General features: G+C 44.9%; 1 protein-coding gene across 3 annotated transcripts in view; it reads left to right on the top strand.

Moving 5' to 3' along the window:
- Positions 1-25,859, top strand: part of phf14 (PHD finger protein 14) — a 241,562-nt gene that overhangs the window by 177,321 nt on the left and 38,382 nt on the right. For 2 of the 3 annotated variants that reach the window (XM_033045737.1, XM_033045727.1), the window contains one exon: positions 23,548-23,665. The exons of the other annotated variant lie outside the window; for it this stretch is intronic. In XM_033045737.1, coding sequence (XP_032901628.1) covers positions 23,548-23,665 — 118 coding nt within the window. The remainder of the gene's footprint in view (positions 1-23,547; positions 23,666-25,859) is intronic. 3 annotated transcript variants of the gene reach the window in all.

The raw sequence follows: 25,859 nt of genomic DNA, 5'->3' as shown, positions 1-25,859 counted from the left end.
AAAGGAGACATCAGTTATTTAGTTTGATCCATATAATGAGGGTGGAAGCGGAGGGCACGTAATCCCTCATCGTAACTCCTCATAAAATACAGATCAAACTTCAAACTGGTAAGTTCTCGTTTAATCTTACTATTTTACTTCGGAGTCACATGAGTGACTACGTGAAGACTTCAAAGCTCTGTGATTTCAAACCATGTAACAGTTTTATTTCACTCACTGCCGAAGTTCTTGAGGGAGGAAGTGTTATCGTAACCAACCAATGAATCTGTTTTTCGAGAAACAAAAGGTATTTATTAACAATAACAAAATATAATTGCTCCCCCGGGCTTAAATTAAATATTTGCAGCTTGTAATATTCTGGCTGCCAATAAATCAGGTTTCGTCAACGGCTTATTATAAAAAGTTCTGAATGTCGTTTCCCTCGACCATCCTGCTGTATTCAGAATATGGTCAACCGGTACGTCCATTCTCTCTGCCGTTGATGTAGATGCTGCCCTAGTGGAATGAGATTTAAATGTATTAGTATCTATTCCGGCAGCCTTCAGCACCTGTTTGAGCCATCTTGAAATGGTTTGGCTCGTTACCCGGCCATGAGGTTTCTTGTGGCTGACCCATAAGGCTTTTTCACTCCCTCTGATATTATAGGTTGTGTCGATGTAATATTGTAGATGGGTCACCACACACAACTGTGGCTCTGGTGGGTAGGCCCGGAATACCACTACTGGATTGGCTGTTCCTGGCCTGCTTTGTTTCACCAGACCCTGTATGCTGAATGCAATCTGATCTGGGGTGGTCACCATGTTGTCCAGCCTTAGCATGTGTAGAGACTGGACCCTCTGGGCGGATACCAGTGCCATCAACATGAGTGTCTTTAGTGTAGCTTGCTCGAGGCCGAGGGATCTGGCTGGTGGCCATTCCCTGAGGTATGTCAGGACCACACTGATGTCCCAGATGTGGGTATACCTGGGCTTAGGGGGCTTGATATTGTAAATGCCCCTCATCAGCTTTACCACCAGTGGATGGGATCCCATCGCCTGTTGTCCTGGCGGTGGCTTGAGATAAGCAGAAAGCGCACTCCTCGCTGTGTTGATGGCACTGTAGCTGATCCCTTCATCATGGTGTAGATGGGCCAGGAACTCCAGTACATTGGTGGCTGTGGCTGTTGCATACGTTGTTCCTGTTTCCTGGCAGTACTTCTCCCATTTTTTGATGCTGGTTAGGTACTGCCTCTTGGTGGATGTTCGAAGGGATGCTGACATGGTGGTGATGGTTTGTTCGGACAGTCCCAGTTCTAGGTAAGGTCTGTTCAAAACCTGCAACCCAGGAGATTGATTTTCTCATGGCATGGGTGGCTTATGCCTGATACTGGTTGAGTTAATAATCCTGGATCACTGGGAAAAACCATTGGTGATTCAACCACCATGTCATGCAGGACTGGGAACCATGGCTGTGTAGGCCAGTCGGGCACCATCAAAATACCTGAAGCAGAGTCCATCTGTATTTTGCGAAGTACCCGACTGATGAGGCAGAAGGGAGGGAAAGCATAGAAGAAGAAATTTCCCCAATCCAGCGTGAAAGCATCTACCGCTGCTGCCTCTGGGTCTAGTTCCCATGCGACATACATAGGTACCTGGTGATTTAGCCTTGATGCAAATAAATCAATATCTGGCATTCCATATTGCTTAATAACTTTCGCAAATACTTTAGGGTTTAACATCCATTCGATGTTATCATTGAATTTGCGTGACCTGGTGTCGGCCACCGTGTTTTGCTTACCTGGTAGGTAAGTAGCTGATAGCCAAATATGTCTTTCGACACACCAATGCCAAATTATATTGACCAATTTGTCACATGATAATGATTTTATGCCGCCCATATGGTTAATGTAAGCCTCCACCGTAGTATTATCAATTTGTAACCGAACATGCAAGTGCCGCATATTAGATACATATGCTTTTAAACCATAAAAGGCGCCCAACATCTCTAAATAGTTAATGCCCAGTGTGAGTAGTAATGATGACTCTATGTTAGTCCATCTCCCACCTGTGCTGGATATGGAGTTAGTCGCTCCCCAGCCTTGAGCACTGGCATCCGTTTGAATAACTAAAGTAGGGTTAGTGATAATGATAGGGCTGAAACTATGCCAAATGTTTTCTGCCCACCACTGTAGCTCTGATATTGCTGCAGTGGGTAATTTCATGTTACGATCATAGTGATCTTTATGTCGTTTTAGTGCCTGTACCTTTGCTCTTTGTAAATTTTGATAGTGCAAAGGTCCGAATTGTGTAGCCGGAAATGCTGCTACCATTTTCCCAATTATCAGAATATCATCCAGATATGCCATGACAATATGTTTTTGTTTTCTTAGTATTGCCATGGCTGGTTTCAATATTTTGGTAAATAATCTTGGGGCTGAAGTTAGACCATTAGGCAATGCTTTATATTGCCATTGCTGCCCCATCCAGATAAATTTTAGGTATCTGCGATGATCCTTGTGTATGGGTACTAGATGGTAAGCATCTTTAAGATCAATGCTTGCCATGAAGTATCCTTTGGAAATCAGTTGTTTGGCAGTAACAAATGTCTCCATTTTGAAATGTATATACTTAACAAATTTGTTTAGTGATGTTAAGTCAATGATGATGCGACAACCACCATCTTTTTTAGTTTTAGTGAATATATTCGATACAAATTCCAAAGGTTCATGTTTGGTCTTTTCGATGACCCCCTTTGTGATAAGTCTCACCAGTTCAGCTTGTCCCTCACGTTTCTCTTTGACGAAGGGACAAGTTGGGGCAAATGTTGAACTGGCCGCGATTTTTCTGACATGAATTGTATTTTATATCCACTAATGCTGTTGAGTATATACTTGTCACTCGTGACATTATCCCATGCTGTTTTGAACAAGTGTAATCTCCCTCCTGTTAGTAAAGCATCCTTACTCTCTATATGCTGGCAGGAACCAGACCCACCTACCTCCAGGGTTATTGTCGTTTGTTCTGTTTCCTTGTGTTCGTGAAGATTTTTCTTGTCTGACGTGTTGGCGATGTTGGGGGTTGGCGCATTTTCCATGGGGTCCGCTCTGGGCCCTGATCTAAAAAAGATCTTTGGGGATAAAATGCGGTCCTTGAGCTTTCACCAGTCCCATATTGAGGACGTCGACTGGTGGATGCCGTGGGGTGCTGCCGCTTGGGTATTGTAAGTCTTGGTTTGCTCGTCCCGGGGCCTGTCCTCGTGAGTTTGAAAGTTTTTGATGCCTCTTCCATGTCCTTCAACTTTTTGTTGAGGTCCGTCCCGAATAACAGAGCGTCCGTCTCTGCAGCTGGGGTTTTACACAAGCCAGCAAACTTGGGATTGAGGGCAGGTCTTATGATTTCCCGCCGGAAGTTGTTAATTTCGTACTGCGTGTTGCACATTAATGCCAGTACATCCTGCTGGCAGGTATCCATCTCCGTGTCTTCCACAGAACGAGCAAAGGCTGTGATGGCCGACGTCAGGAGCCTTAGGATCCGCTGTAGCTTAACTTCATAGTTGCGCATGTGTGCCCCCACGTGCCCCCAGATTTGGCTGTTTACAGTCAGCACTCTGAGGGCCTCACAGTTCTCTGGTGTTTTGTAGAGATCCATTGCCTCAGAGAGCACCTTGTCCTGCAAGGGCTTATTTGAAAGCTGATTAATGCTGGCCGTTAATTTCGGTTCCATCGGTCTTCCAGCACGTGGGGTTGCTACATAGCGGTCCACCACACCCAGCAGCTCTTCCTGCTCCTGCACCTCCTGCATACTCCCGATCTCGTCCGCCAACCCCTGTTGCAGACCAGCCCAGTCCTGGTCACCAATGCTAGCCTCCAGTAATGAGGGAGCAGAGGGCAGTGTACAGAACACTGTGGAGGGGGTGCCTGACCTCCCTCCGCGAGAGCGCTTTTCCTGCACTCGCTGGAGTACTTGCTCCAAGAGCCGTTCCATGCGGCTCATGCGGCTGTGTCTCCTCCGTTTAGGTGGAGACGTGTCCCCGTCCGACGAGTCGGAAACCACCGGCCGGTTGGTTTTACTGGCGGATTTTTTCCCAGTCCGCTGTTCAGGCATTAGCGGGACTGGGCTTGGCACGGTGTCAGGGATGGTGGACCGCTCTACGAGCGGTCCCGCCGCCTGTTGCTGTCCCCCTGAGATTGAACGCTCCTCTGGTGGAGTTTTGCGGGGGGCAGTTCTCTTTGAGAGTTTTTTCATCAGTGTACTCATCTCTGTAAAATAGAAAGAACACACACAACTCTCCTCTCCGTTAGTTTCCACCTTCAGTGTACTTACCTAACGGTCCGTTTTTTAAACCTGCAGCTGGTTTAAACCTGCAGATTGTACGACTCAATTCAATCATTGTAAATTGATTCAAAGATAACACCATGGAACGATCCCAACAAACCTAGAATTAACCTACAAACCCACTCGACTTTGGGAGGCGGGAGGAATGCAGAGCACCTAGAGGAAATCCATGCAGTCACAGGAATAACACGCACACTCCACTCGAGATCAGGATCGAACCCGGGTCTCTGGTGCTGTGAGACAGCAGCTCTACCAGCTGAGCCACGGTGTTGCCCATGGTGTTTATTTCAGTGCTCTGTCATTGAAAATGTAATTACCTAAGGTGAAAGATGAGAATGACCATTTCTGGACTATTTTTGTCAATGAAGAGTTTTGACTGAGTCCTTCCTTCCCAATAACCTCACAAATGTTTCTATTCATTGGTCTCCGAAATCAACTTTTCATCTGCCTTCTAACCCCCTTTCACACTCCCTTACCTTCATCCTAGATCTCTTGCTTGTCCATCCCCTCCAGCCTGATCCCAGTCCCAGTCAGCACATTTACATTTGTGGAAACATGCCTGTTCATTGAGCTCAGGTGGTACTGCAGCTTACAATGGCAGACCCATAATTAGACCCTCTCTAATAATTATTGACAGCACCTACAAGCAGACATTACAGTTTCTGCACTTTCAACTGCAGATAAAAGTCGGCCCAGCAGTCGATGTGGAGAGTAATAAGCACTGTTCCTTTTCCACCGATCATAAAATCTGACCATCAATTTTTTTTAATTAAACCTTTGTTGGAGTCTGGTGGATAAAGAAAGACATGTGCAAAGAATGTGTTAGTTCATTTCAAGAGTAGCTAAATAATGTGAAATTTGGATTTCTGTGTTATTGTTTGACGGACCGTAATTGATTTGTTACTTGCTGATGACAAGGAATTTAATTTGTTAATGTTCCGTAAAAGAGATCCATTGGATAGCAAAGTACCAGACGAATACTTTACTAGGATCATAATAGTATGTAATGAGTTCACCCAAGTGAATTATCTGCAAATGATGATATGTACACCATGAATGCAATGAAGTGTGACGGAAACCCTGGGAGAATTTCGGGTGTTCAGCATTGACTTTGAATTGATTTTATAATGTTTGGGTTAATCTCATATGTCTCTGGCATGGGGATTTTGCTCAAGTGACATCACATTTTATAACTGAAAAACAAAACTCTTTCTCTTGTCTGTTGAAGCAGTCCCTGGGAATCAAGTATGACTGGCTTACATTCCAGTACCATGAATTTTGATAGCTGATGGTAGGTATGGTTGATTATTGTCATGTGTACCAAGATTCATCGAACACATTTGTTTGCATGTTCTCTGTCAAATTATGCTATACATGATTACAATAAAGTCATGCACATGTATAGCAGGTATTGCAAAAATAAAAATACCAGGGTATAGAATATAGTGTTACAGCCTTGTAGCATTACATTTACAGAGAAAATGTTGAATGTCTGCAATAAGGTAAGTTGGAAGATTGGGACTGAGCCCTTTTTGGAGGACCTTTCACTAGTCTGAGAACAATGAGGAAGAAGCTGTTTCTGAATCTGCTGGTATGTGCTTTCCAACTCTTGCATCTTCTGCCCAACGGGAGAGTGGAGGAGAAGGAATAACTGGAATGTAAATTTGATCACATCAGCTGCTTTCCCAAGGGAGTGTGAAGTGTAGATAGAATGAATGGGGAGAGGTTGGTCTGGTTGATGGACCTGGCTGGTCTGCAAGTTCTGGCAGTCTGGGGCAGAGCTGTTCCCAAAACAAGCTGTAATGCCTCCTGAGAGGATGCTTTCTGTGGTGCATTTGTAGATATTGATAAGAGTCATTGGAGACTTAAGTCTTCTGAGGAAGTGCAGGTGTTGGTGTGCTTTCATGGCCACAGCTTCATTGTGGTTGCTCCAGAACAAATTAGTGCTATTTATACCAAGGAACACAAGACTCTCGCCAATCACTTCAGTACCATTTATGCTGATTTGGCATGTACATCACCTTGCTTCCTGGGGTCAATAACTAACTGTTTCACAGTTATATTGTCCTTCGTATGGTATTGTCTGTATTATTTATTGTGGTGCATGTGGTGGTTGTATTGTACTGTATTGTATCTGTCTGAGAGCGAACCAAGACACATTCCTATCAACTTGTTGACATGGCAATAAACTTCTTGAATCTTGAATCTTGAATCTTGAAATTATCACTCGCTATAATTGAGCGAGAAGATGTTGTCTTAACACCATGCTCTCTAAGCTCTCTATCTGCTTCCTGTACTCCATATTGTCATTGCTTGAGATGGCCACACAGTTGTGAGTGTATAGGGAGTATTGTAAGGGGCTGAGAACACATCCTTACAGGATACCTGTGTTGAGAATAGAGGAGGAGGATGATTTGTTGCCAATCCTCACTAATTGTGATCTATGGATCGAGAGCTGCTGACTGTTAGGTCTCGGAATTTGGAAATTTGCTAGCTAATCATGTATTTGTATCACAATATTATTCATTGGATTTTAGATTTCATTCAGTATACTTCACAGTTATTCTTGTTTTTTCCCCCATTTACTTAGTTATTCACTCTAATTATTTACGTTTATTGCTGTTCTTCCATAAAGTCATACAGCGTGGAAACAGGCCCTTCGGCCCAACGTGCCCATCTATACTAGTCCAGCCTGCCGATGTTTGGTCCATATCCTTCTAAACCTATCCTGTCCATGTTTCTGTCCAAATGTCTTTTAAACATTGTGATGGTACTTGCCTCAACTACCTCCTCTAGCATCTCATTCCATATACCCAACACCCTTTGTGTATTCTTCATTTCTCATTGATTATTAATTGATCAATCTTCTTACTGGATAGCCAACCATTCAATTCAGTGTGTAGGAAGAATCTGCAGACGCTGGTTTACACCAAAGATAGACACAAAATGTATTGTGTCGTGACCCTTCTTCAGACTGAAGCAGGATCTCGACCCGAAATGTCACCTGTTCTTTTTCTCCGGATATGCTGCCTGACCCGCTGAGTTACTCCAGCATTTTGTATCTACATTCAATTCAGTGTTTATTCTCAGCTTTGTGATTTTATAGCTCATTCGGAACTCTTCTTCATTTCTTTGAAAAGTGTCTTGGGATCTTGACTATCTTCGTAAGATGGCATACAAGTCCTGTTCAGCAATCAACTGAACAACAATCCCTCAGTTGAGATAATTGGCTGAATTTATGGCCCAGAGACGGAATAATGTTGTCTTTGAACAAAGCTTGGCACATAATAAGGTGATGTGGACACCCATGCAAAAGTGCTGAGGATTTCAGCCTCATTCTGGCTGATGAATAACAACCACTTCCTATCCTTGTGAACTCTTAAGCTCAGCGGTGAGTTTCAATGCTAACCCTGAAATATTGGCCTTGATGGAAAAGGATATAAATTTTAAAAACAGGTTTACCGGGACTGGTGTTCTGTGCAGTGTTAGCTACACGTTTAAAGAAGGATATACATGCATTGGAGACTGTGTGAAGAAGGTCCACAATTTGATTCTGAAGATGAGGAGTACATGAGCTGGTTGGGTCTATCATCATTAGAGTTCAGAAGAATGAGAAGTGATCGTATTGACACAGGCAAGATTTTGAGAGGGATTGTGGGCTGGATGCCGAGAGCACATTTCCACTTTAATAATTGGGGGAAATTGTTTAGAGAAATGTGTCAGAAATGAGGAAATATTTCTTCACTCAGAAAGTCAGAATTCTTGGAGTTCCCTGAACAGAAATTTTGAAAGCAGTTTTTAACTGCTGTCATGAATTTCTGTATATTGTACTATTGAAGGGGTATGAATCTCCAGGCAAGGCCACATTTTATGTCTAGCGTCAGTAAGTGTCAAAATCAAGTGTTGCGGTCTTTGTTTTAGATTTGTTAAATGTTACAAGATATCAGAGGAGAAAGCAAAGTATCTTATCTTTGTGAATTGCATAGATCGTTCTTCTCTCTCCATAGCCAACCATTCTATTCAATGTGTAGGAAGGAACTGCAGATGCTGGTCAGATTTGCTGGTCTGGATGGATGTAATGTTGCTTGTGTTTGGAACAAAACACCCCAATTGTGTTTCGATGTCAACTCATATCGAGAAGTCATTACTCATACCTTATTGTAGTAAGACAGCGGTTCTCATTTCCAAAACTGAAATACTGTATAACAGTGAAATACAATCTCTCGCCAATCCTAATTTATTTTGTTTTATGTACAATATATGTTTTGAAAACAACTTCTAATGAATGCAAAGTTATACTCGAAATGCAGTAGAGTGAGATAATGAGTTCAGTGGGCTCTGGCCACTAATGGATATTAGCAGTGTCACGAATGAAAGATAAGACTAGTCACAGGGCTGTTGGAGGGATGTGAGAAATAAAAGCTACTGATTAGTTAATTTAAATAGGATTTTTTAAAAGTTATGTTAGATAGATTGTTTTGATTGCTTAGTTCATCCCTTTTATATTAATTGAAATGTTACATGTGTTTCCACTTTTTTATTCATAGGACCCTTTGTCCTAGGAAATCTTTCTCCAATATGTTAGCACTAAAATGTCTGCAAACCAGCTGATAAGACATTGCAGGAAACCTAATAAGGTGAAATTTAGAATCAAGCTTTGTTGCAGTGAATCTGATTGATCCATATGTTAGTTATCTGATTTACAATACAAAGTACAGTTCACCTTGATTGATTAGAACATAATTATACAATATGGTTCACTTCAATTGATTAGAATGTAATTTTACTTCGGAGTCACGTGAGTGACTACGTGAAGAAGGGCCGTCCGTCTGCATGCGCGTCATTACGTCTGCATGCGCGTCATTATGTCTGAACGCAACGTGCACGACGGACTGGCAGAGGCACTGCGTCCTCCCAGCCGTCGGGATTTTCAAAAAACAGGCGGCAGGTAAGGAAAGTTGAACTACTTACCTGCGTTCTTTCGGGCTTGAAGCTGTTTGTAATTTCAGAGCCCAGATGTCGAGGAGACGGTCCGCGGGGAAGTCAACTGCCGAAGACCGCAGCATTCCCAGTAGTGGGCGACGGTCTTGTCCCCGACATTACCGCCGGCAGCAGAACCGGCAGGAGAAGACTTGGTGCAGAAGGAGAGCTCCGTGGTGGTCCTGCGGTACGTAAAACCACCCGCAAGTCTGACAGACCCGTTGACTCGGATGAGTCCGGGGAAAAGGGATACCCTCCCTTTACGGAGAGCGTCTGAGGACGACTCTCCCACATGGAGCAACTTATGGAGAAGTTGCTCCAACAATGATCTGCTCCGAAGGAGGGAGCAGTATCAGCACGGGCCTCTACAGCAGACCGTGCCAGGAGCCTCACACATGAGGCAGCCCAATAACTTCCCCACTGGAGGGGGAAGAACATATGGAAGAAACCACTCTGAATCAGAGTACAAAAGCACAGAGGGGAAAACCTTCCCAGGGACAAGCAGAAGTAAGTAAAATAAGTACCTCTGCAATCATCCAGGTTTGCTATCACAACACTACTGGGTGCTTCCCTGGATGAAGATCTAGCTAATAATATCAATTACCTAGCATCCCATCAACTTTAAGACCTGGCCATAGAAGGAACCATGAACAGGTATCCCCCACCAGCTACTGTGCTTCCCTGAAGGTCCAAGCAGTGAACCATGTCATCTGGGGACAGATTGGACCTATCATCCGAAACACGTAAAATTCCAGAAGGTATTAAACCTACTGGGGTCTGGGATCACATCATTTGCAGGAGGAGTGGAAGATGGACTCCTCACTGACAGAGAACAGGACACAATGGCACTATTGTGATATGCCCACTTGGAGAGAAATTGTATTCGGAAGAATGCAATCAAACCATCAATTAACTCGAAGTTCGCTGTCCTGTGTAAAGCCAGCAATGTCCAGCCCGCAAACTACCTGTTCGGGGAAGACCTGCCGAGACAGGTACGGGATCTGGACGACGAGGCAAAAACGATCCGCCTAATAACCAGAGGTCAGGTTACCCAAAAGGGTCCATCGCCAAGGATGCATCCTTACAGCTCTCTACGTTTTACGCCTAGAGGGCCAGGCACTGGAGGAAGACCCACACCGGAGTCAAGGTCTTTTTAGGGGCAGGGCCCAGCCGGCCCACAGCGAGGATGAGGAGAGAACAACCACCAGTTCAACCTCCAAAACCTCACGAATGAAAACCAGCGCCATACCGCCAGTAACGTCAGAGGTAAGTCAAACCAGTTCCTTAGGGAACACCCCAGACAAGCCTCACATACTGGTGGGAGGAAGGTCACAATGGATCCGTTTGTACTGCACAGTGTAGAAGGGTTCAAAATTGAGTTAATTTTGAATTCATCACCACCCACAAAATTTCGCACATAGGTGTTCTCTCAACAAGAAACTATGGATATACAGGAGGAAATTGGAACTTTATCTGACAAAAATGTCACTGAGAGGTCACATACAGAACCTCACCAATTTATATCCAATATATTTCTCAAAAGAGAGAAAAGATAGAGGGTCCGCATCATTCTGGACCTTACAGAACTCAAAAAACATATGTGCAATATAAACATTTCAAAATGGACAATATTGGAACAGCAACTCAGTTGGTTTCCAAAAATGGTCACATGGCATGCATCGACCTCAAAGATGCATACTATTCGGTGTCTATTCACAAAGAGCAGGAGATATTTGAAATTTAACTGGATGGGTTAATTATGGCAATACATGGCTCTGCCAAATGGGTTGACATCAGCTCCTAGACTATTGACTAAACTACTGAAACCAATTCTGGGTCTACTAAGGTCTCAGAACCACATAGTAATGGCATATTTGGAGGACATTTTCATTTTTGGAGTCACCAAGAATTGGCAGAGGCATCAGTCAAAGCAAACCAAAACCCTGTTGAAAGACTTGGTTACCTCATCCATCCAGTTAAATCAAAATTGACCCCTACAAGGGTAATTGATTACCTAGGATTTACTATCAAACACAGTAAATATGTTGGTGACTTTGCCTAGGGGCAAACAACAAGATTTGAGTAAGCCTGCTATGACCTGATAGTCAAATACTAGCCATCTATCAGGCAAACAGCGAGTGTAATTGGCAAATAATAGCTGCATTTCCAGCAGTACGTTACGGGCCTTTGCATTACCAGAATTTACAGCGAGCAAAGGAACGAACACTCAGATTCCATGCAGGCCAAATTGGCAAAACTATGGATTGCCAGCAGAGGCCATTGTTGAATAACTATGGTGGATAACGAACGTGAGACAGCTCAAGGGAAATCTTGCTCGAAAGCAATCGGTGGTTCTTCACGTGACCCGGAAGTGGACCCTGGAACGGCCGCTTCCGCACTGGAGGCCGCGGCTTCCGAAGCCAACAAGGCCGCGCCGGTTGGAGCTCCACAACTGGCGATCTCATCTAGAGATCCCAGGCTCCCGGTGTAAAGTTCAGCGCCGCCGCCCGCAGCTGGTCGCTCCACAGTACCGCAGCTCCGCGATGTTTTAGCCGGCGGTCTCAGCTCACCGGAGCTCCAGCGCGGGGACCCGGGCAAGGCATCGCCCGCTCCGCGATAGCGCTCCAGCGCTGTGCCGCCGCCGAAGCCGAGGTTCTGGGCGGTCCCCGACAGGAAACGCCGCTCCAGGCCCGCTGGTAGGCCGCGAGAACGGGTCGAAGCTGCAGCCCGGAGAAAAGCCGCCTCTCCGACCAGGTAGGGACCCTGAAAGGTAGTTTCCCCCTCCCCCCTCACCCCCCACATAAAAAAGTCTAGACCTCCAAACAAAACACTTAACTAACTAAAATAAAAATAAAAAGATGAAGAGACAGACAGCTGCTGAATGGGCAGCCATGCACAGGACAGTGCCCCCTAGGCAGAGGGGGTTGTGGGGGCAGGGGTGGTGGGGGAAGGAGGTGTAGGGGAGGGTGTGGGGTGGGGGGGGGGGTAGAAGAGGAGATGTATGTGGGAGGGGTTGCAGAGACTGACTGAGGCACTCAACACTTCCGAGTTTTATAGTCCCTCCGGAAGGGGCATGGCCTTCAGGAGAGAGAATCTCAACATTTTTATTTTTCATCGATGGGAAAAATCCTCTTGTCCTGCGCAGCGGAGGGGGACTCTGAGTAAGATGGCCAAAAATCCCAGCCGTAAGTGGCAGCGTTTTTTCGAAAATCAATATACAGGAAGTGGTCAAGATCAGACGTTTAGTAATATAGATAGATAGATATGATGTAGAAGATGAACAAGAATTAGGAAATGAAAAGAGAAATAAAATCTAGAGTATCATTTTTAACAAATACATAAGAATATAGATAATTTTAGTTAGAGGGAGCAAATACATAATATTTAGAAAGAGTTTTGTTGGGCTAACTCAAAAGTAATTCAATTAAAGCATTGAAATTGTTAAATCTGCATCTATTTTAATTCTAAGTCCTTTCAATGGTCCTTTAATGGAAATTACAAAGTACAACATTATCACCCGCATTTTAAAATGTTTAAAGTTAAGAACAGTTTTCCAACACACCAGGGCTCGAAAATTAGCGGTTGCCCGGGTGCCATTGACCACCCAACGTGCTGCCGGGCAACCTAAACGCCGAGTCATTTTGCCCGGCTTGGCACTGCAGATACTGGTTTGTACCGAAGATAGACACAAAAAACTGGAGTAACTCCGCTGGTCAGGCAGCATCACTGAAGAAAAGGAACGTGACGTTTCGTGTCGGCGACGGCTGTATTGCGGGGCAAAGATACTAGGTGCGGGGTGACGAAGGTTCGGAGCGAATGACGGGTCCCGCACAGCGGCAGCAGCGGCCACGACAGCGGCTCCATCTCCTCCCTGATAGCGGCTGCTGCTTGCAATTCCGCTTACGGCACTTTCAAAACAAACCCTCCCGCACGCCGAGGTCGGAAGGAGGGAGGGACGGAGGGGGAGGCCTCGGCGTGCGGGAGGGTTTGTTTTGAAAGCGCCGTTAGCGGATTTGCAAGCAGCGGACGCTATACGGGAGGAGGAGGAGATGGAGTCGCGGCCGCTGCTGCCGCTGGGGCCCATCATTCTATCCGACCCTTCTGAAACAGCTGCACCTTGGGATCTTTGAGCTGCACCGCTCGGCCTCGCACCTTGCTGTTGGCTGGTGGAGGAGGGGAGGCGGTGGCGAGGAGATCCCAACCGCTTCCCCCTTTGGCGACGGCACTTAGCAATGGACAGGGACAGCCAAGGCAGCGGGGCGATGTTGTCCGAGGAGTGCTGACCTTCCTTCCTCCCCCCCTCTCTCTCTCTCTCTTGTATGCCCCCCCACCCCCCCGCCCCCACCCTTATCCTGGGAACCTCCTCTCCATCCCGCACTGATCCCCATTCCGCCCTCTATTCAGTCCTCACTGACACCCCCTGTGCTACCCCCCCCCCATCTTTTCATCCTGCGCAGATCACCCTATCCACCTCGCATTGATTCTCCTGCCACCCCCCATCCATCCCACACTGGTCTCCCAATTCATCCTGTACTTACCCCCCTTCCCATCCATCCTGCACTTCTCCTCCATCGATCCTGTACTGATCCCCCATCCATCCTGTACTAATCCATGCATTCATCCCGTACTGGCCCACCCTCCATTTATCCTGCACCTTCCCCTCATTCATCCTGTAGTGATCCCCCATTCATCCTGCACAGACCCTCCAATCCACACTGTACTAACCCACCCCCCCCCTCCCCACCCATTCATCCTGCGCTTATCTCCCCCCCCTCCCCCCCATCCATCCTGTACTGATCCTCCCATTCAAGAAGAATGGGGGGAACAGTCTGAAGAAGCGTCTCGACCCAAAACATTGCCTATTTCCTTCGCTTCATAGACGCTGCCTCACCCGCTGAGTTTCTCCAGCACTTTTGTCTACCCCATCCATCCCGTACCTAACCCCCCCCATTCAACACCACTGACATCCCCCGTGCTCTCCCCTCATAATTTTACCTACTCCAACCAACACGTACTAATTCATCTGCCTCAATCCATCCATTCCGCACCGACTGCCATCTAAACCTCCCCCACCCCCCGCCATCTATCCACCCCGCACTGATTCACACACACCCCCCTCCCTGACCCTATTGTGCTGGAAATGTCTACAGAGCGAACATCGGCTATGTTTGATAACGGAATGCAATCAAATGTGTTTTAATTCCCAATGTTATTATTTGTTTTAGTCCATAAAGATGGATTAATTAAATTGTGAACATGTCAAACATTAAAACCGCAGTGTTTGATTGTCACTGCTACCGTTGACACGTTATTACAGAATTCATTTTAACGGCAAATCAATGCTCTTAATATGGAGTATCAGTACTGTAGTTATTTAATGAGCAACATTCACAACTTCTCCAGTCTGAAGAAGGGTTTCGGCCCGAAACGCTGCCTATTTCCTTCGCTCCATAGATGCTGCTGCACCCGCTGAGTTTCTCCAGCTTTTTTGTGTACATTCACAACTATACGTTGGATTTATCCAGGTTTTACTTCTACAGTCGATCATATACATCACAAATTTGGTCAGGAGATATTTCAGTTGAAATTTTAATGTTAATTCTGAAGTGGGAATGATGGAAACAGCATTTATCAATAATTTTTTTTAAATCTGGTGCGTACAAACTGGATCTCTTCATTGCTGTTCACAACACATACATCTAATCTGAATGTCCGGTAATGTGGCGTTTTGACACATTTAAACATATTACCAAAAGAACATTTGCTGCAGTTATGTCCTTTGGCCATCTCTTGTCAGTTAGTGTAATGTTTAACCTGTCAGATGGATATAGTCGGTTTTAACAGCTATTATCATAAAATGCATATAGAAATGTCCTTGCAACCTGTATATTTTGTTGTGGATAAATTATGTGGGAAGCGAGAGTGTTTCTGTACCAATAGCAATAACGACCCATGCTATAGCCATGTCATGGTCATTTTCGGTCCTTCACAGAAAACATGCTTGCATCAATCTGTAGTGTGCATGGTTAAGCATATATGTTACCATGGTTCAGGATTTATTGACACAGGTTGATCATACGCTGAATAATCCAACCACATTTTAGTTTGGAAGTGGAAAGAACTAATAGAAATTGCATTAATTGCAATGTATAATTGCCTGGATTTCAGCAACTAAGTTACAGAGAAAGGTTGAACAAGTTAGGTCTTTATTCTTTGGAGCGCAGAAGGTTAAGGGGGGACTTGATAGAGGTCTTTAAAATGATGAGAAGGATAGACAGAGTTGACGTGGATAAGCTTTTCCCACTGAGAGTAGGGAAGATTCAAACAAGAGGACATGACTTGAGAATTAAGGGACAGAAGTTTAGGGGTAATATGAGGGGGAACTTCTTTACTCAGAGAGTGGTAGCTGTGCGGAATGAGCTTCCAGTGGAGGTGGTGGAGGCAGGTTCGATTTTATCATTTAAAAATAAATTGGATAGTTATATGGGCGGGAAAGGAATGGAGGGTTATGATCTGGGTGCAGGTAGATGGGACTAGGGGAGAATAAGTGTGCGGCACAGACTAGAAGGGCCGAGATGGCCTGTTTCCGTGTTGCAATTGTTATATGGTTATATGGTTATAAAAAGAGTTGAGATACTGTCTTATAATTTTGCTGCATGTCATTGTGGGATATATCATGTCTTGATTGGTGAATATGTTTAGTTTGTGACTTTATTTGAAGCAGAAATAATATGTGAATGCTTCATTGAGCATAATTCCGACTGGTAACTACACACTTCATCCGAGTACATTATCGCACGCGTCATGCAAACCGTCTTAAATGCCCACCTAAACTGTAATTTGGCAACCTAAAAAGCTGCCAAGGTTGCCCGGCTGGCAACAGGGAAAAAAAGTTAAGTGAGAGCCCTGCACACCATTCAATTTCTGTGGCATGCACACTTGATATCTATGACTCATGATGCAGTTGTTTCTGCTTAAAATCCCAAACCCTAGCATAAACGTGGCATACATATACTTTATTAGAATAATAAAGTATATTAGCTATTTCACTTTTTACCTGATATTCATTCTCCAATTGTCATGTTTTATTCATTTCTCCAGGACCTGCAGCTGATCATTTCTTCTGGAGGGGAGGAGGGGAGTTATGGTCCTCATAACTCATGACAATTAGAAACTAACTAAAAACTAATCTTAAAATGTGAAGCAATTCAATGGTAAAGGATATAGAGCTTATACAATAGAAGTTAACGAATGGCACTGGCAAATTGAAATACCAAGTTTCATTTTAATTTATAAGCTCAGAATTTTGCTACCCCAGAACACACAAGGCCTATATCATTGGTATACTAACATAGAGGTTATGTAATGTAGCATGGAAACAGGCCACACAGAATCTGCACCATTCATCAAGGTCATTTATACTAGTCCTGCATAAATCCCATTTTAATTTCCCCATATTCCTATCAATTATTCCTAGATACCACGATTTATCCATATATTAGGTTCATTAACTTATCAACATGACTATTTAATCTCCAAACAGGAGTTTAATTTCCACTGTGATAGCTGTGAAATTCAAATTCAAATTATTAGAGGACTATGGCCATAGTCAACAGTAGAACTGTACTGATTCCAGGTCCACTTTCTCAGGGAGGATTAGAGATGGGCAATAAATGAGAGCATACCACATCCCATGAATGAGGACTTTTTCTTTTTAAAAAGCATCTGCACAGTATGTGGAGAATGCATAGGTGGGTGGACAAAAGCAAGAGATGAAAAGGAGAATGAAACTGAGGGAAGAGAAACGGACTCAACGTTTCAGATCAGAGACTTTTTATCAGAACTGAAAAAGAGATGTTAGATACTCTGCTTTTATTAGATGAATATTTTTATCCAACTTGACTTTCCAATACAATATCAGCCTGAAAGAGTGTCTCGACCCGAAACGTCACCCATTCCTTCTCTCCAGAGATGTTGCCTGTCCCGCTGAGTTACTCCAACATTTTGTGTCTACCTTCGATTTACAATACCAAACATATATTGAAATACTTTGAATACACATTTACAAACCGACAAGATTAAATCTGAGCCAATGTTTCAGAATAATGACCCATCGTCAGAACTAGTGAAAGATCAATCCAAAATGTTAACTTTCTCCACATCTTTATTGGCCTGTTTAAAAATGTTTCCATAATTGGTTTAGTATTTAATAAACCGAATAGTTAATTTTGAAAGTGACATTTTTTTTAACCTTGGAGGCTATCTCAATTGTGTAGGTAGGGTGATGCCAGAGTACTAAACACTAAATGGTTTATTTCTCAGCCTCAATGCACACCCATTTCTCCAATCATCATGCCCCTCTCCCTCCCCCAACGCCCCCCCCCCCCTTCTGTTTCCTTCCTTCCATCCACATCCCTCTGGCTTTACATTTCACTAATTTTACTCCTTTCATTCTCCTTTTCATCTCTTGCTTTTGTCCACCCACCTACCAATCTGACCGGAAATGTCACCTGTCCATTCCTTCACCAGATGCAGCCTGACCCACTGAGTTACTCCAGCACTTAGTTTTTTTGATCAAGATTCCAGCATCTGCAGTTTCCTGTCTTCCCATAATATCTACATTGTCTGGATTAGTACATTTTATTAAATTAAGAAGTCAGCACCTGCAGTTCATTGCATCCCCAACTCGAAAATAAGTCAATGTTATATTCATATTTCTGTTTATTAACATATACTGTTCTTCAAGCTTGCATTGGGCCTTGTTAAAACCGTAGAACCATAGGTAGGAATGGGATTGAGATTGAAGGTTAAATTGACAGAGTGTAAATTGACTGGAAATGGTGATGAAATTCAAGTTCTGATCATAAATTCTAGGAGCAGAATTAGGCCATTTGGCCCATCTGCCATTCAATCATGGGTGATCTACAGTCCCCTCCATAATGTTTGGGACAAAGACCCATCAGTTATTTATTTGCCTCTGTACTCCACAATTTGAGATTTGTAATAGAAAAAAACCATTGTGCCAGAGCTACTACACTCCAAACTTTCCAAGTGCACGTTGTCAGATTTTAATAAAGGCCATTTTTATACATTTTGGTTTCACCATGTAGAAATTACAGCAGTGTTTATACATAGTCTCCCCATTTCAGGGCACTATAATGTTTGGGACACAGCAATGTCATACGATACAATACAATACCTTTTATTTGTCATTTGAACCTCACATGAGGTTCAAACGAAATTTGGTTTCTGCAGCCATACAAAAAAAGAACCAAGACACACACCAACACAATTCAATTCACATAAACATCCATCACAGTGAGTCTCCTCCTCACTGTGATGGAAGGCAAAGACTTGTTTCTCCCCTGCTCTCCATTCCTTTCCCGAAGTTGAGGTCAAAGCCCCCATAAACATGACTACCCATGTAAATGAAAGTAGTCATTTTTAGTATTTTGTTGCATATCCTTTGCATGAAATGATTACTTGAAGTCTGGGATTCATGTACATCACCGGTTGCTGGGTGCCTTCTCTGGTGATGCTCTGCCAGGCCTGTATTGCAGCCATCTTTAGCTTATGCTTGTTTTGGGGGCTGGTTCCCTTTAGTTTGCTCTTCAGCATATAAAAGGCATGCCCAATTGGGTTCAGATCAGGTGATTGACTTGGCCACTCAAGAATTGACCATTTTTGAGCTTTGAAAAACTCCTTTGTTGCTTCATCAGTATGTTTGGGATCATTGTCTTGCTGTAGAATAAACCACCGGCCAATGAGTTTTGAGGCATTTGTTTGAATTTGAGCAGATAGGATGTGTCTATACTTCAGCAGTTGTATCATCAATGAATATGTAAGCCAGCACCTTCAGCAGCCATACATGCCCAGGCCATAACACCCCCACAACTGTGTTTCACTGATGAGGTGGTATGCTATGGATCTTGGGCAGTTCCTTCTATCCTCCATACTTTGCTCTTGCCATCACTCTGATATGTTAACCAGTCCCTGCTAACCTGTACTGTCTCTGCCTGCTTCAAAGTCTCCATTATTGTCCCTGTACCCAAAAACGCAAGGATTACTGATCTTAATGTCTACATACATGTAGCACTGACCTCTGTAGTCATGAAGACTCTTGAAAAGCTTGTGCTGGCCAAGCTGGACCCTCTGCAGTTTGCATATCGGGCCAATAGATCTGTGGATGACGCATTCAACATGAGCCTGCACTTCATCCTCCAGCACCTAGACCGCCAGAGGACCGATGCAAGGATTTTGTTTGTTAATTTTAGCTCTGCATTCAACACCATTGTGCCAGAGCTACTACACTCCAAACTTTCCAAGTTGACTGTGCCTGAACCCCTCTGTTGGTGGATCACCAGATTCCTGACAGACAGAAAGCAGCATGTGAGGCTGGGAAAGTACATCTCGGACCCGCAAATCCTCAACATAGGAGCACCGCAAGGCTGCGTACTCTCCCCTCTACTCTCTCTACACCAATGACTGCATCTCCATTGACTCCTCTGTCAAGCCTCTCAAGTTTACGGACGACACAACCCTGATTGGACTGATCCAGGATGGTGAGGAATCTGCTTACAGACAGGAAGTGACACAGCTGGCGTCCTGGTGCCATCGCAACAACCTGGAGCTCAATGCTCTTAAGACAGTGGAATTGATTGTAGACTTTAGGAGAGCTCTCACTCCACTCACCATCAACAACACCACAGTCATATCTGTGGAATATTTTAAGTTCCTGGGAACCATCATCTCCAAGGACCTTAAATGGGGGGCCACCATCGACCCCACAGTCAAAAAGGCCCAACAGAGGATGTACTTCCTGCGGCAGATGAGGAAGCACAATCTGCCACAGGCAATGATGGTCCAATTCTATACGGCCATCGTAGAGTCTGTCCTAACCATCTCCATTATGGTCTGGTTTCGTTCAGCCACCAAGCACGACATCCGGAGGCTGCAGCGAATCATCCGATCAGCTGAGAAGGTTATTGGCTGCAACCTTCCCTCCATTGATCAACTGTACACTGTAAGGGCCAGGAAGCGAGCGGGCAAGATCATCTCTAATGCCCCTGTCCCACTTAGGAAACCTGAATGGAAACCTCTAGAGACTTTGCGCCCCACCCAAGGTTTCCGTGCGGTTCCCGGAGGTTTTTGTCAGTCTCACTACCTGCTTCCACTGCCTGCACCCTCCGGCAACCACCTGCAACCTCCGGGAACCGCACGGAAACCTTGGGTGGGGCGCAAAGTCTCCAGAGGGGTCCGTTCAGGTTTCCTAAGTGGGACAGGGGCATAAATGGGACAGGGGCATAACCCCTCTCACCCTGGCCACAAAACTCTTTGAATCACTTCCCTCTGGAAGGCGAATCCGGACTGTCAAAGCTGCCACAGCCAGATATAAAAACAGCTTTTTTCCACGAGTAGTAGCTCTACTCAATAACCAAAAATCTGTAGCCTCCTTTTGCTCTGGTATTCTATTTAATTCACATGTTTTATCAATAATGTTTTATTATTAATGTTTTATGTGTCATTCCTAACTGTCGCTGTATGTCAAGCTGTTACTTGCGGGCGGAGCACCAAGGCAAATGCCTTGTATGTGAATACTTGGCCAATAAACTTATTCATTCATTCTTGGCAAACTGTAACCTGGCCATTCTATTTTTGTGGCTAACCAGTGGTTTGCATCTTGCAGTGAGGCCTCTGTATTTCTGTTCTTAAAGTCTTCTGCGGACAGTGGTCATTGACAAATCCACACCTGACTCCTGAAGAGTGTTTCTGATCTGTCGGACACGTGTTTGGGGATTTTTCTTTATTATAGGGAGAATTCTTCTGTCATCAGCCGTGGAGGTCTTCCTTGGCCTGCCAATCCCTTTGCGATTAGTAAGCTCACCAGTGCTCTATTTCTTCTTAATGATGTTCCAAACAGTTGATTTTGGTCTTCATGTTGATAAACAGCAATAAAACTTTCCAAAGGTGATGGAAAGACTGGAGGAAAGACTAGGTGCTGAGAGCTCTCTTATACCTGCATTAAGGAGGCAATTAAACACGTATGCGGACGTGGCGCCGAAGCCAAAGTACCGATTGGAAACGAGGCCGAAACACCAATAAACCGAAAGAGTACGAAGACGAAACGCCAACTAACCAAAAGGATGGGATGCCGAAATGCAAACTAACGGAATGGGCGGGACACCTAAAAGCCAACTAACCGTAAAGCTGCGTCGCCTAAAAGCAAACTCAGATTGCCCAGTCACCTATGGCTTGTGTGGGAAAATGACCCCCACGCTCCTGTTTCCCCCATCTCTCTCCCTTCTTCTCTCTCTCCCTTCTCTCTCCCCTTCTCTCCTCCCCTCTCCCCTCCCTCCTCCCCTCTCTCCCCTCCCCTCTCTCCCCACTTCTCTCCTCCTCTCTCCACTCTTCTCTCTCCTCCTCTCTCTCCCCTCTTCTCTCTCTCCTCTTCTCTCTCTTCTCCTCTCTCTCCCCTCTTCTCTCTCTCCCCCTTTCTCTCTCCATTCTCTCTCCCCTCCCCCTTGTCTCTCTCAGCCTCTCTCCCTTTGCTCTCCCCCCTTCTCTTTCTCCTCCTCTCTCCCCTCCTCTCTCCCCCTCTCTCCCTTCACTCTCTCTCCCCCTTCTCTTTCTCCCCCCTTCTCTCTTTCTCTCCACCCCCCTTCTCTCTCCCCTTCTCTCTCTCCTCCTCTCTCTCCCCTTCTCTTTTTCTCTCCCCTTCTCTCTCTCCTCCTTCTCCCTCTCCTCCTCTCGCTCCCCTCCTCTCTCTCTCTCTCCCTCCCTTCTCTCTCTCCCCCTCTCTCTCTTCCGTCTCCACCGGCGGGAGCATCCGCCCACCCAGAGTCACTGACCGCGGTGGATGGAGGAGGGGGAGGGGGAGAATCACCCGGGTGTGAGGGTTGGGGTCCGATGGCGGTGCATCGCGGTCAGTGACTCTGGGAGGGCGGACACTCCTGCCGGTGGAGACGGAGGAGAGAGAGAGAGGGGAGAGAGAGAGAGAGGACGGGGGAGAGAGGAGAGAGAGAAGGGGAGAAAAAGAGAGAAGGGGAGAGAGAGAAGAGGAGAGAAATAGAGAAGGGAGAGAGAAAGAAGGGAGAGAGAGAAGGGAGAGAGAGGAGGGGAAGAGAGAGGAGGAGAGAGAAGGGGGAGAGAGAGAAGGGAGAGAGGTGGAGTGAGAGAAGGGAGAGAGAAAGTGGGAGAGGGGAGTGAGAGGAGGGGAGTGAGAGGAGGGAGGAGAGGGAGAGAGGAGGAGAGAGAGAAGAGTGGAGAGAGGAGGAGAGAGAATGGGAGAGAGAGAAGTGAGAGAGAGAGAGAGAGAGAGAGAGAGAGGGGGAGAGAGGAGAGAGGAGAGAGAAGGGGAGACGGGTGCGTGAGGGTCATTTTCCCTCACAAGCCATAGGTGACTGGGCAATCTGAACCTAAGCACCATGTTGAAAGCGGCCGAAGGTGCGCATCCCTCAGGACAGATCCCACTCTCCCACGGCCACCCTCCGCGGGCTGCGGGTTGGGTGGAGCGGAGGTGTGGGACAATGTTCATCCCTCCACAGTGATGTGATGGACGCTGGGGTCTGGACCAATCGCTGACAAGTCCCACCCCCCGGCAACGTCATGTCCGTTATTGGACCTTTCTGTTGAGCGGCAGTCGGTCTGTTGGCTTGTCGGCGATGCCGCCTTTCGGGTAGGTGGCGTTTCAACAGAGCGGCCATTTGGTGAGTTTGCGTTTAGGCAACGCAGCTTTTCGGTTAGTTGGCTTTTAGGCGTCCCGCCCTTTCGGTTAGTTTGCATTTAGGTGTCCCATCCTTTCAGTTAGTTGGCGTTTCGTCTTCGGACTCTTTCAGTTTATTGCCATTTCGGCCTCGTTTCCATTCGGTTCTTTGGCTTCGACTTCTTTGCTTCGGCTTTTTGTCTGTCGGCACCACGTCCGGGTACCATTAAACATATCTGAGCAATTACAAACACCCGTGAAGCCATGTGTCCCAAACATTATGGTGCCATGAAATGGGGGGGACTATGTATAAACACAGCTGTAATTTCTACAGGATGAAACCGAAATGTTTAAAAATGGCCTTTATTAAATTCTGACAATGTGCACTTTAACCACATGTGATTTTTTTCTATTACGAATCTCAAATTGTGGAGTACAGAGGCAAATAAATAAATGATGTGCCTTTGTCCCAAACATTATGGAGGGCACTGTAGATAGATTAAAGTTTGCATCGTAAAACTGATTTGATCTGTAAATTATTTTCTTGTGCAGATGTGATGAATGCAGACTCTGCTACCATTTTGGTTGCCTCGATCCACCCCTGAAGAAGTCCCCAAAGCAGACAGGCTATGGCTGGATCTGTCAGGATTGTGACTCCACGTCTTCAAAAGTAAGATTAAATGCATGCTACCTTAGAATTCACTTCAGTACACAACACTCAAAGATAGTGCATGAAAATTACCTGTCAGGAGTAATTTGGAAATCCAGCTTAGTCTTAGAATGCTTAAATATCTTTGTCAGTTCTGGAGGGAATCAAAAATGGTATTTAATTTCTTTCAGCCATTTAACATGGAATGGGTGTTCTTAAAGTAAAAGTTAAAATACCCAGGATACACAAAATTGCTGGGGAAACTCAGCGGGTGCAGCAGCATCTATGGAGCGAAGGAAATAGGCGACGTTTCGGCCCGAAATGTCGCCTATTTCCTTCGCTCCATAGATGCTGCTGCACCCGCTGAGTTTCCCCAGCAATTTTGTGTACCCTCGATATTCCAGCATCTGCAGTTCCCTTTTGAACAGTAAAAATACCCAATTACTTCCATCTTGAGGTTAGTAGAAAAGTCCAATTCTGCATTGTTGATAAATTAGAAGGAAGTTTGAAACACAAACTTTACCAGTGGTCAACCTTTCAAAGTTTAGCCTCCGTTGTTTCAATTATTTCAGATTACAGAAAGTTAATTAGTTTCCTCCGTGTCATTTAATCTTTGTGTTAAAGGAATGTGCAGTATTAAGCAAAATGTTCGAAGTGAGGAAGTAAATTTATTCTGTTCCAATGTAGATGTCTTCAAAGTCTTCCTGCTGTGTCAGCTTTCTAACACGTATGAATTATGTAACTTGGCCTTGCTCTGCTAGGCAGGTTATTAAAACCCAAGGCCTTCACAGGATATAAGTGGAAAAGCAATAAAAAAACTGCAGATGCTGGAAATCTGAAATAAAAGCAAAGGATTCTGGAAAATTTAGCAAGTTGGCAGCACCAACAAATAGAGAAAGATAGCATTACAGATTGATCATCTTTCATCAAAACTATGAAAAGTACAAATCAAACGTGTATTACAGAGAATGGTTGAGTTTAATAATAATAATAATAAATTTTATTTTCGGGCGCCTTTCAAAGTCTCAAGGACACCTTACAGAAATTAACAGAAGAGAAAAAAACATATAGTCGGAGTAAAATAAATAATAAGGACATCACCAATACACAAATTAAAGACAGAAATCGCTCCAAAGACAAAAAAATCAAAAAACACAATGTGAAGAGAGAGCAGCGGCAGCTAAAGCGCGCCAGCGTCCACTCTCCCTTCCGACAGCCATCTTGGACACAGACTAACATGTTAACTTAACACACAGAAAAAATCATCCCCCCACAATGGATACCACTGTGGGGGAAGGCACAATGTCCAGTCCCCATCCCCAGTTCACCCAAAGTCAGGCCTATTGAGCCAACCGCCATTGCCTTTGCGGAGGCCCGATGTTCCTGCCGTTCTGGCCGGGTGGTGTTGCCCCGGCGTCGGGAGAGTCCTCACAGCGGCTGGGCCACCTGGAACGGCCGCTTACTAGCTGGAGACCGCGGCTTCCGAAGCCGACAAGGCCGCGCCAACCAGATTTGACCAGTTTGACCAGATCAAAAATAAATGTTAATGAAAGGGTTAATTGAATAGCACAAGTGGTGGTGTCAGATGAGAGAAGGTGGTAATAATTTGTTAATAGTAGCTGATCTGGCTGCAGGAGTTGTAAATAAACTTTAAAAATACGTGGATTGTGTGAGACAAAATATTGCAAATGATGGAAATATAAAATAAAGCACAGTGCTGGAAATACTCAACATATGTAGGGAAAGACAAATGTACTTAACATTGCAGGTTGACAATCTGCCATCAGACCTGGCCTGTTGCGATCCAAACTGATTATCTGAAATTCTAAGGGCTGCAACTGTCAGAGGAACTGCTCTGTGCAGTAGTCAACCAATCTGAGTATAGTTTCTGCAATAAACTATACGGAGACCGTATTGTGAGCACTGAATGCAGTACACTAATTAGAAGATGTGCAAGGGAATCATTGTTTCATTTGGAGAAATCACTGCAACCAGAGACCAGTCCTGAACTACTGTCAGACTACCTTTGATTGGACTTTACTGGTTTTACCTTGCACTAAACATTATTCCCTTATCATGTGTCTGTACACTGTGAATGGCTCGATTGTAATCATGCACTGTCTTTCCACTGACTGCTTAACACGCACCAAAAGCTTTTCACTGTACCTCGGTACACGTAACAATAAACTAAACTGAAACTGAATCTGTCGATGAT

This window comes from Amblyraja radiata, chromosome 2 (assembly GCF_010909765.2).
Source record: "Amblyraja radiata isolate CabotCenter1 chromosome 2, sAmbRad1.1.pri, whole genome shotgun sequence".
Lineage (NCBI taxonomy): Eukaryota > Metazoa > Chordata > Chondrichthyes > Rajiformes > Rajidae > Amblyraja > Amblyraja radiata.
This window is presented reverse-complemented; position numbering and strand designations above follow the sequence as displayed.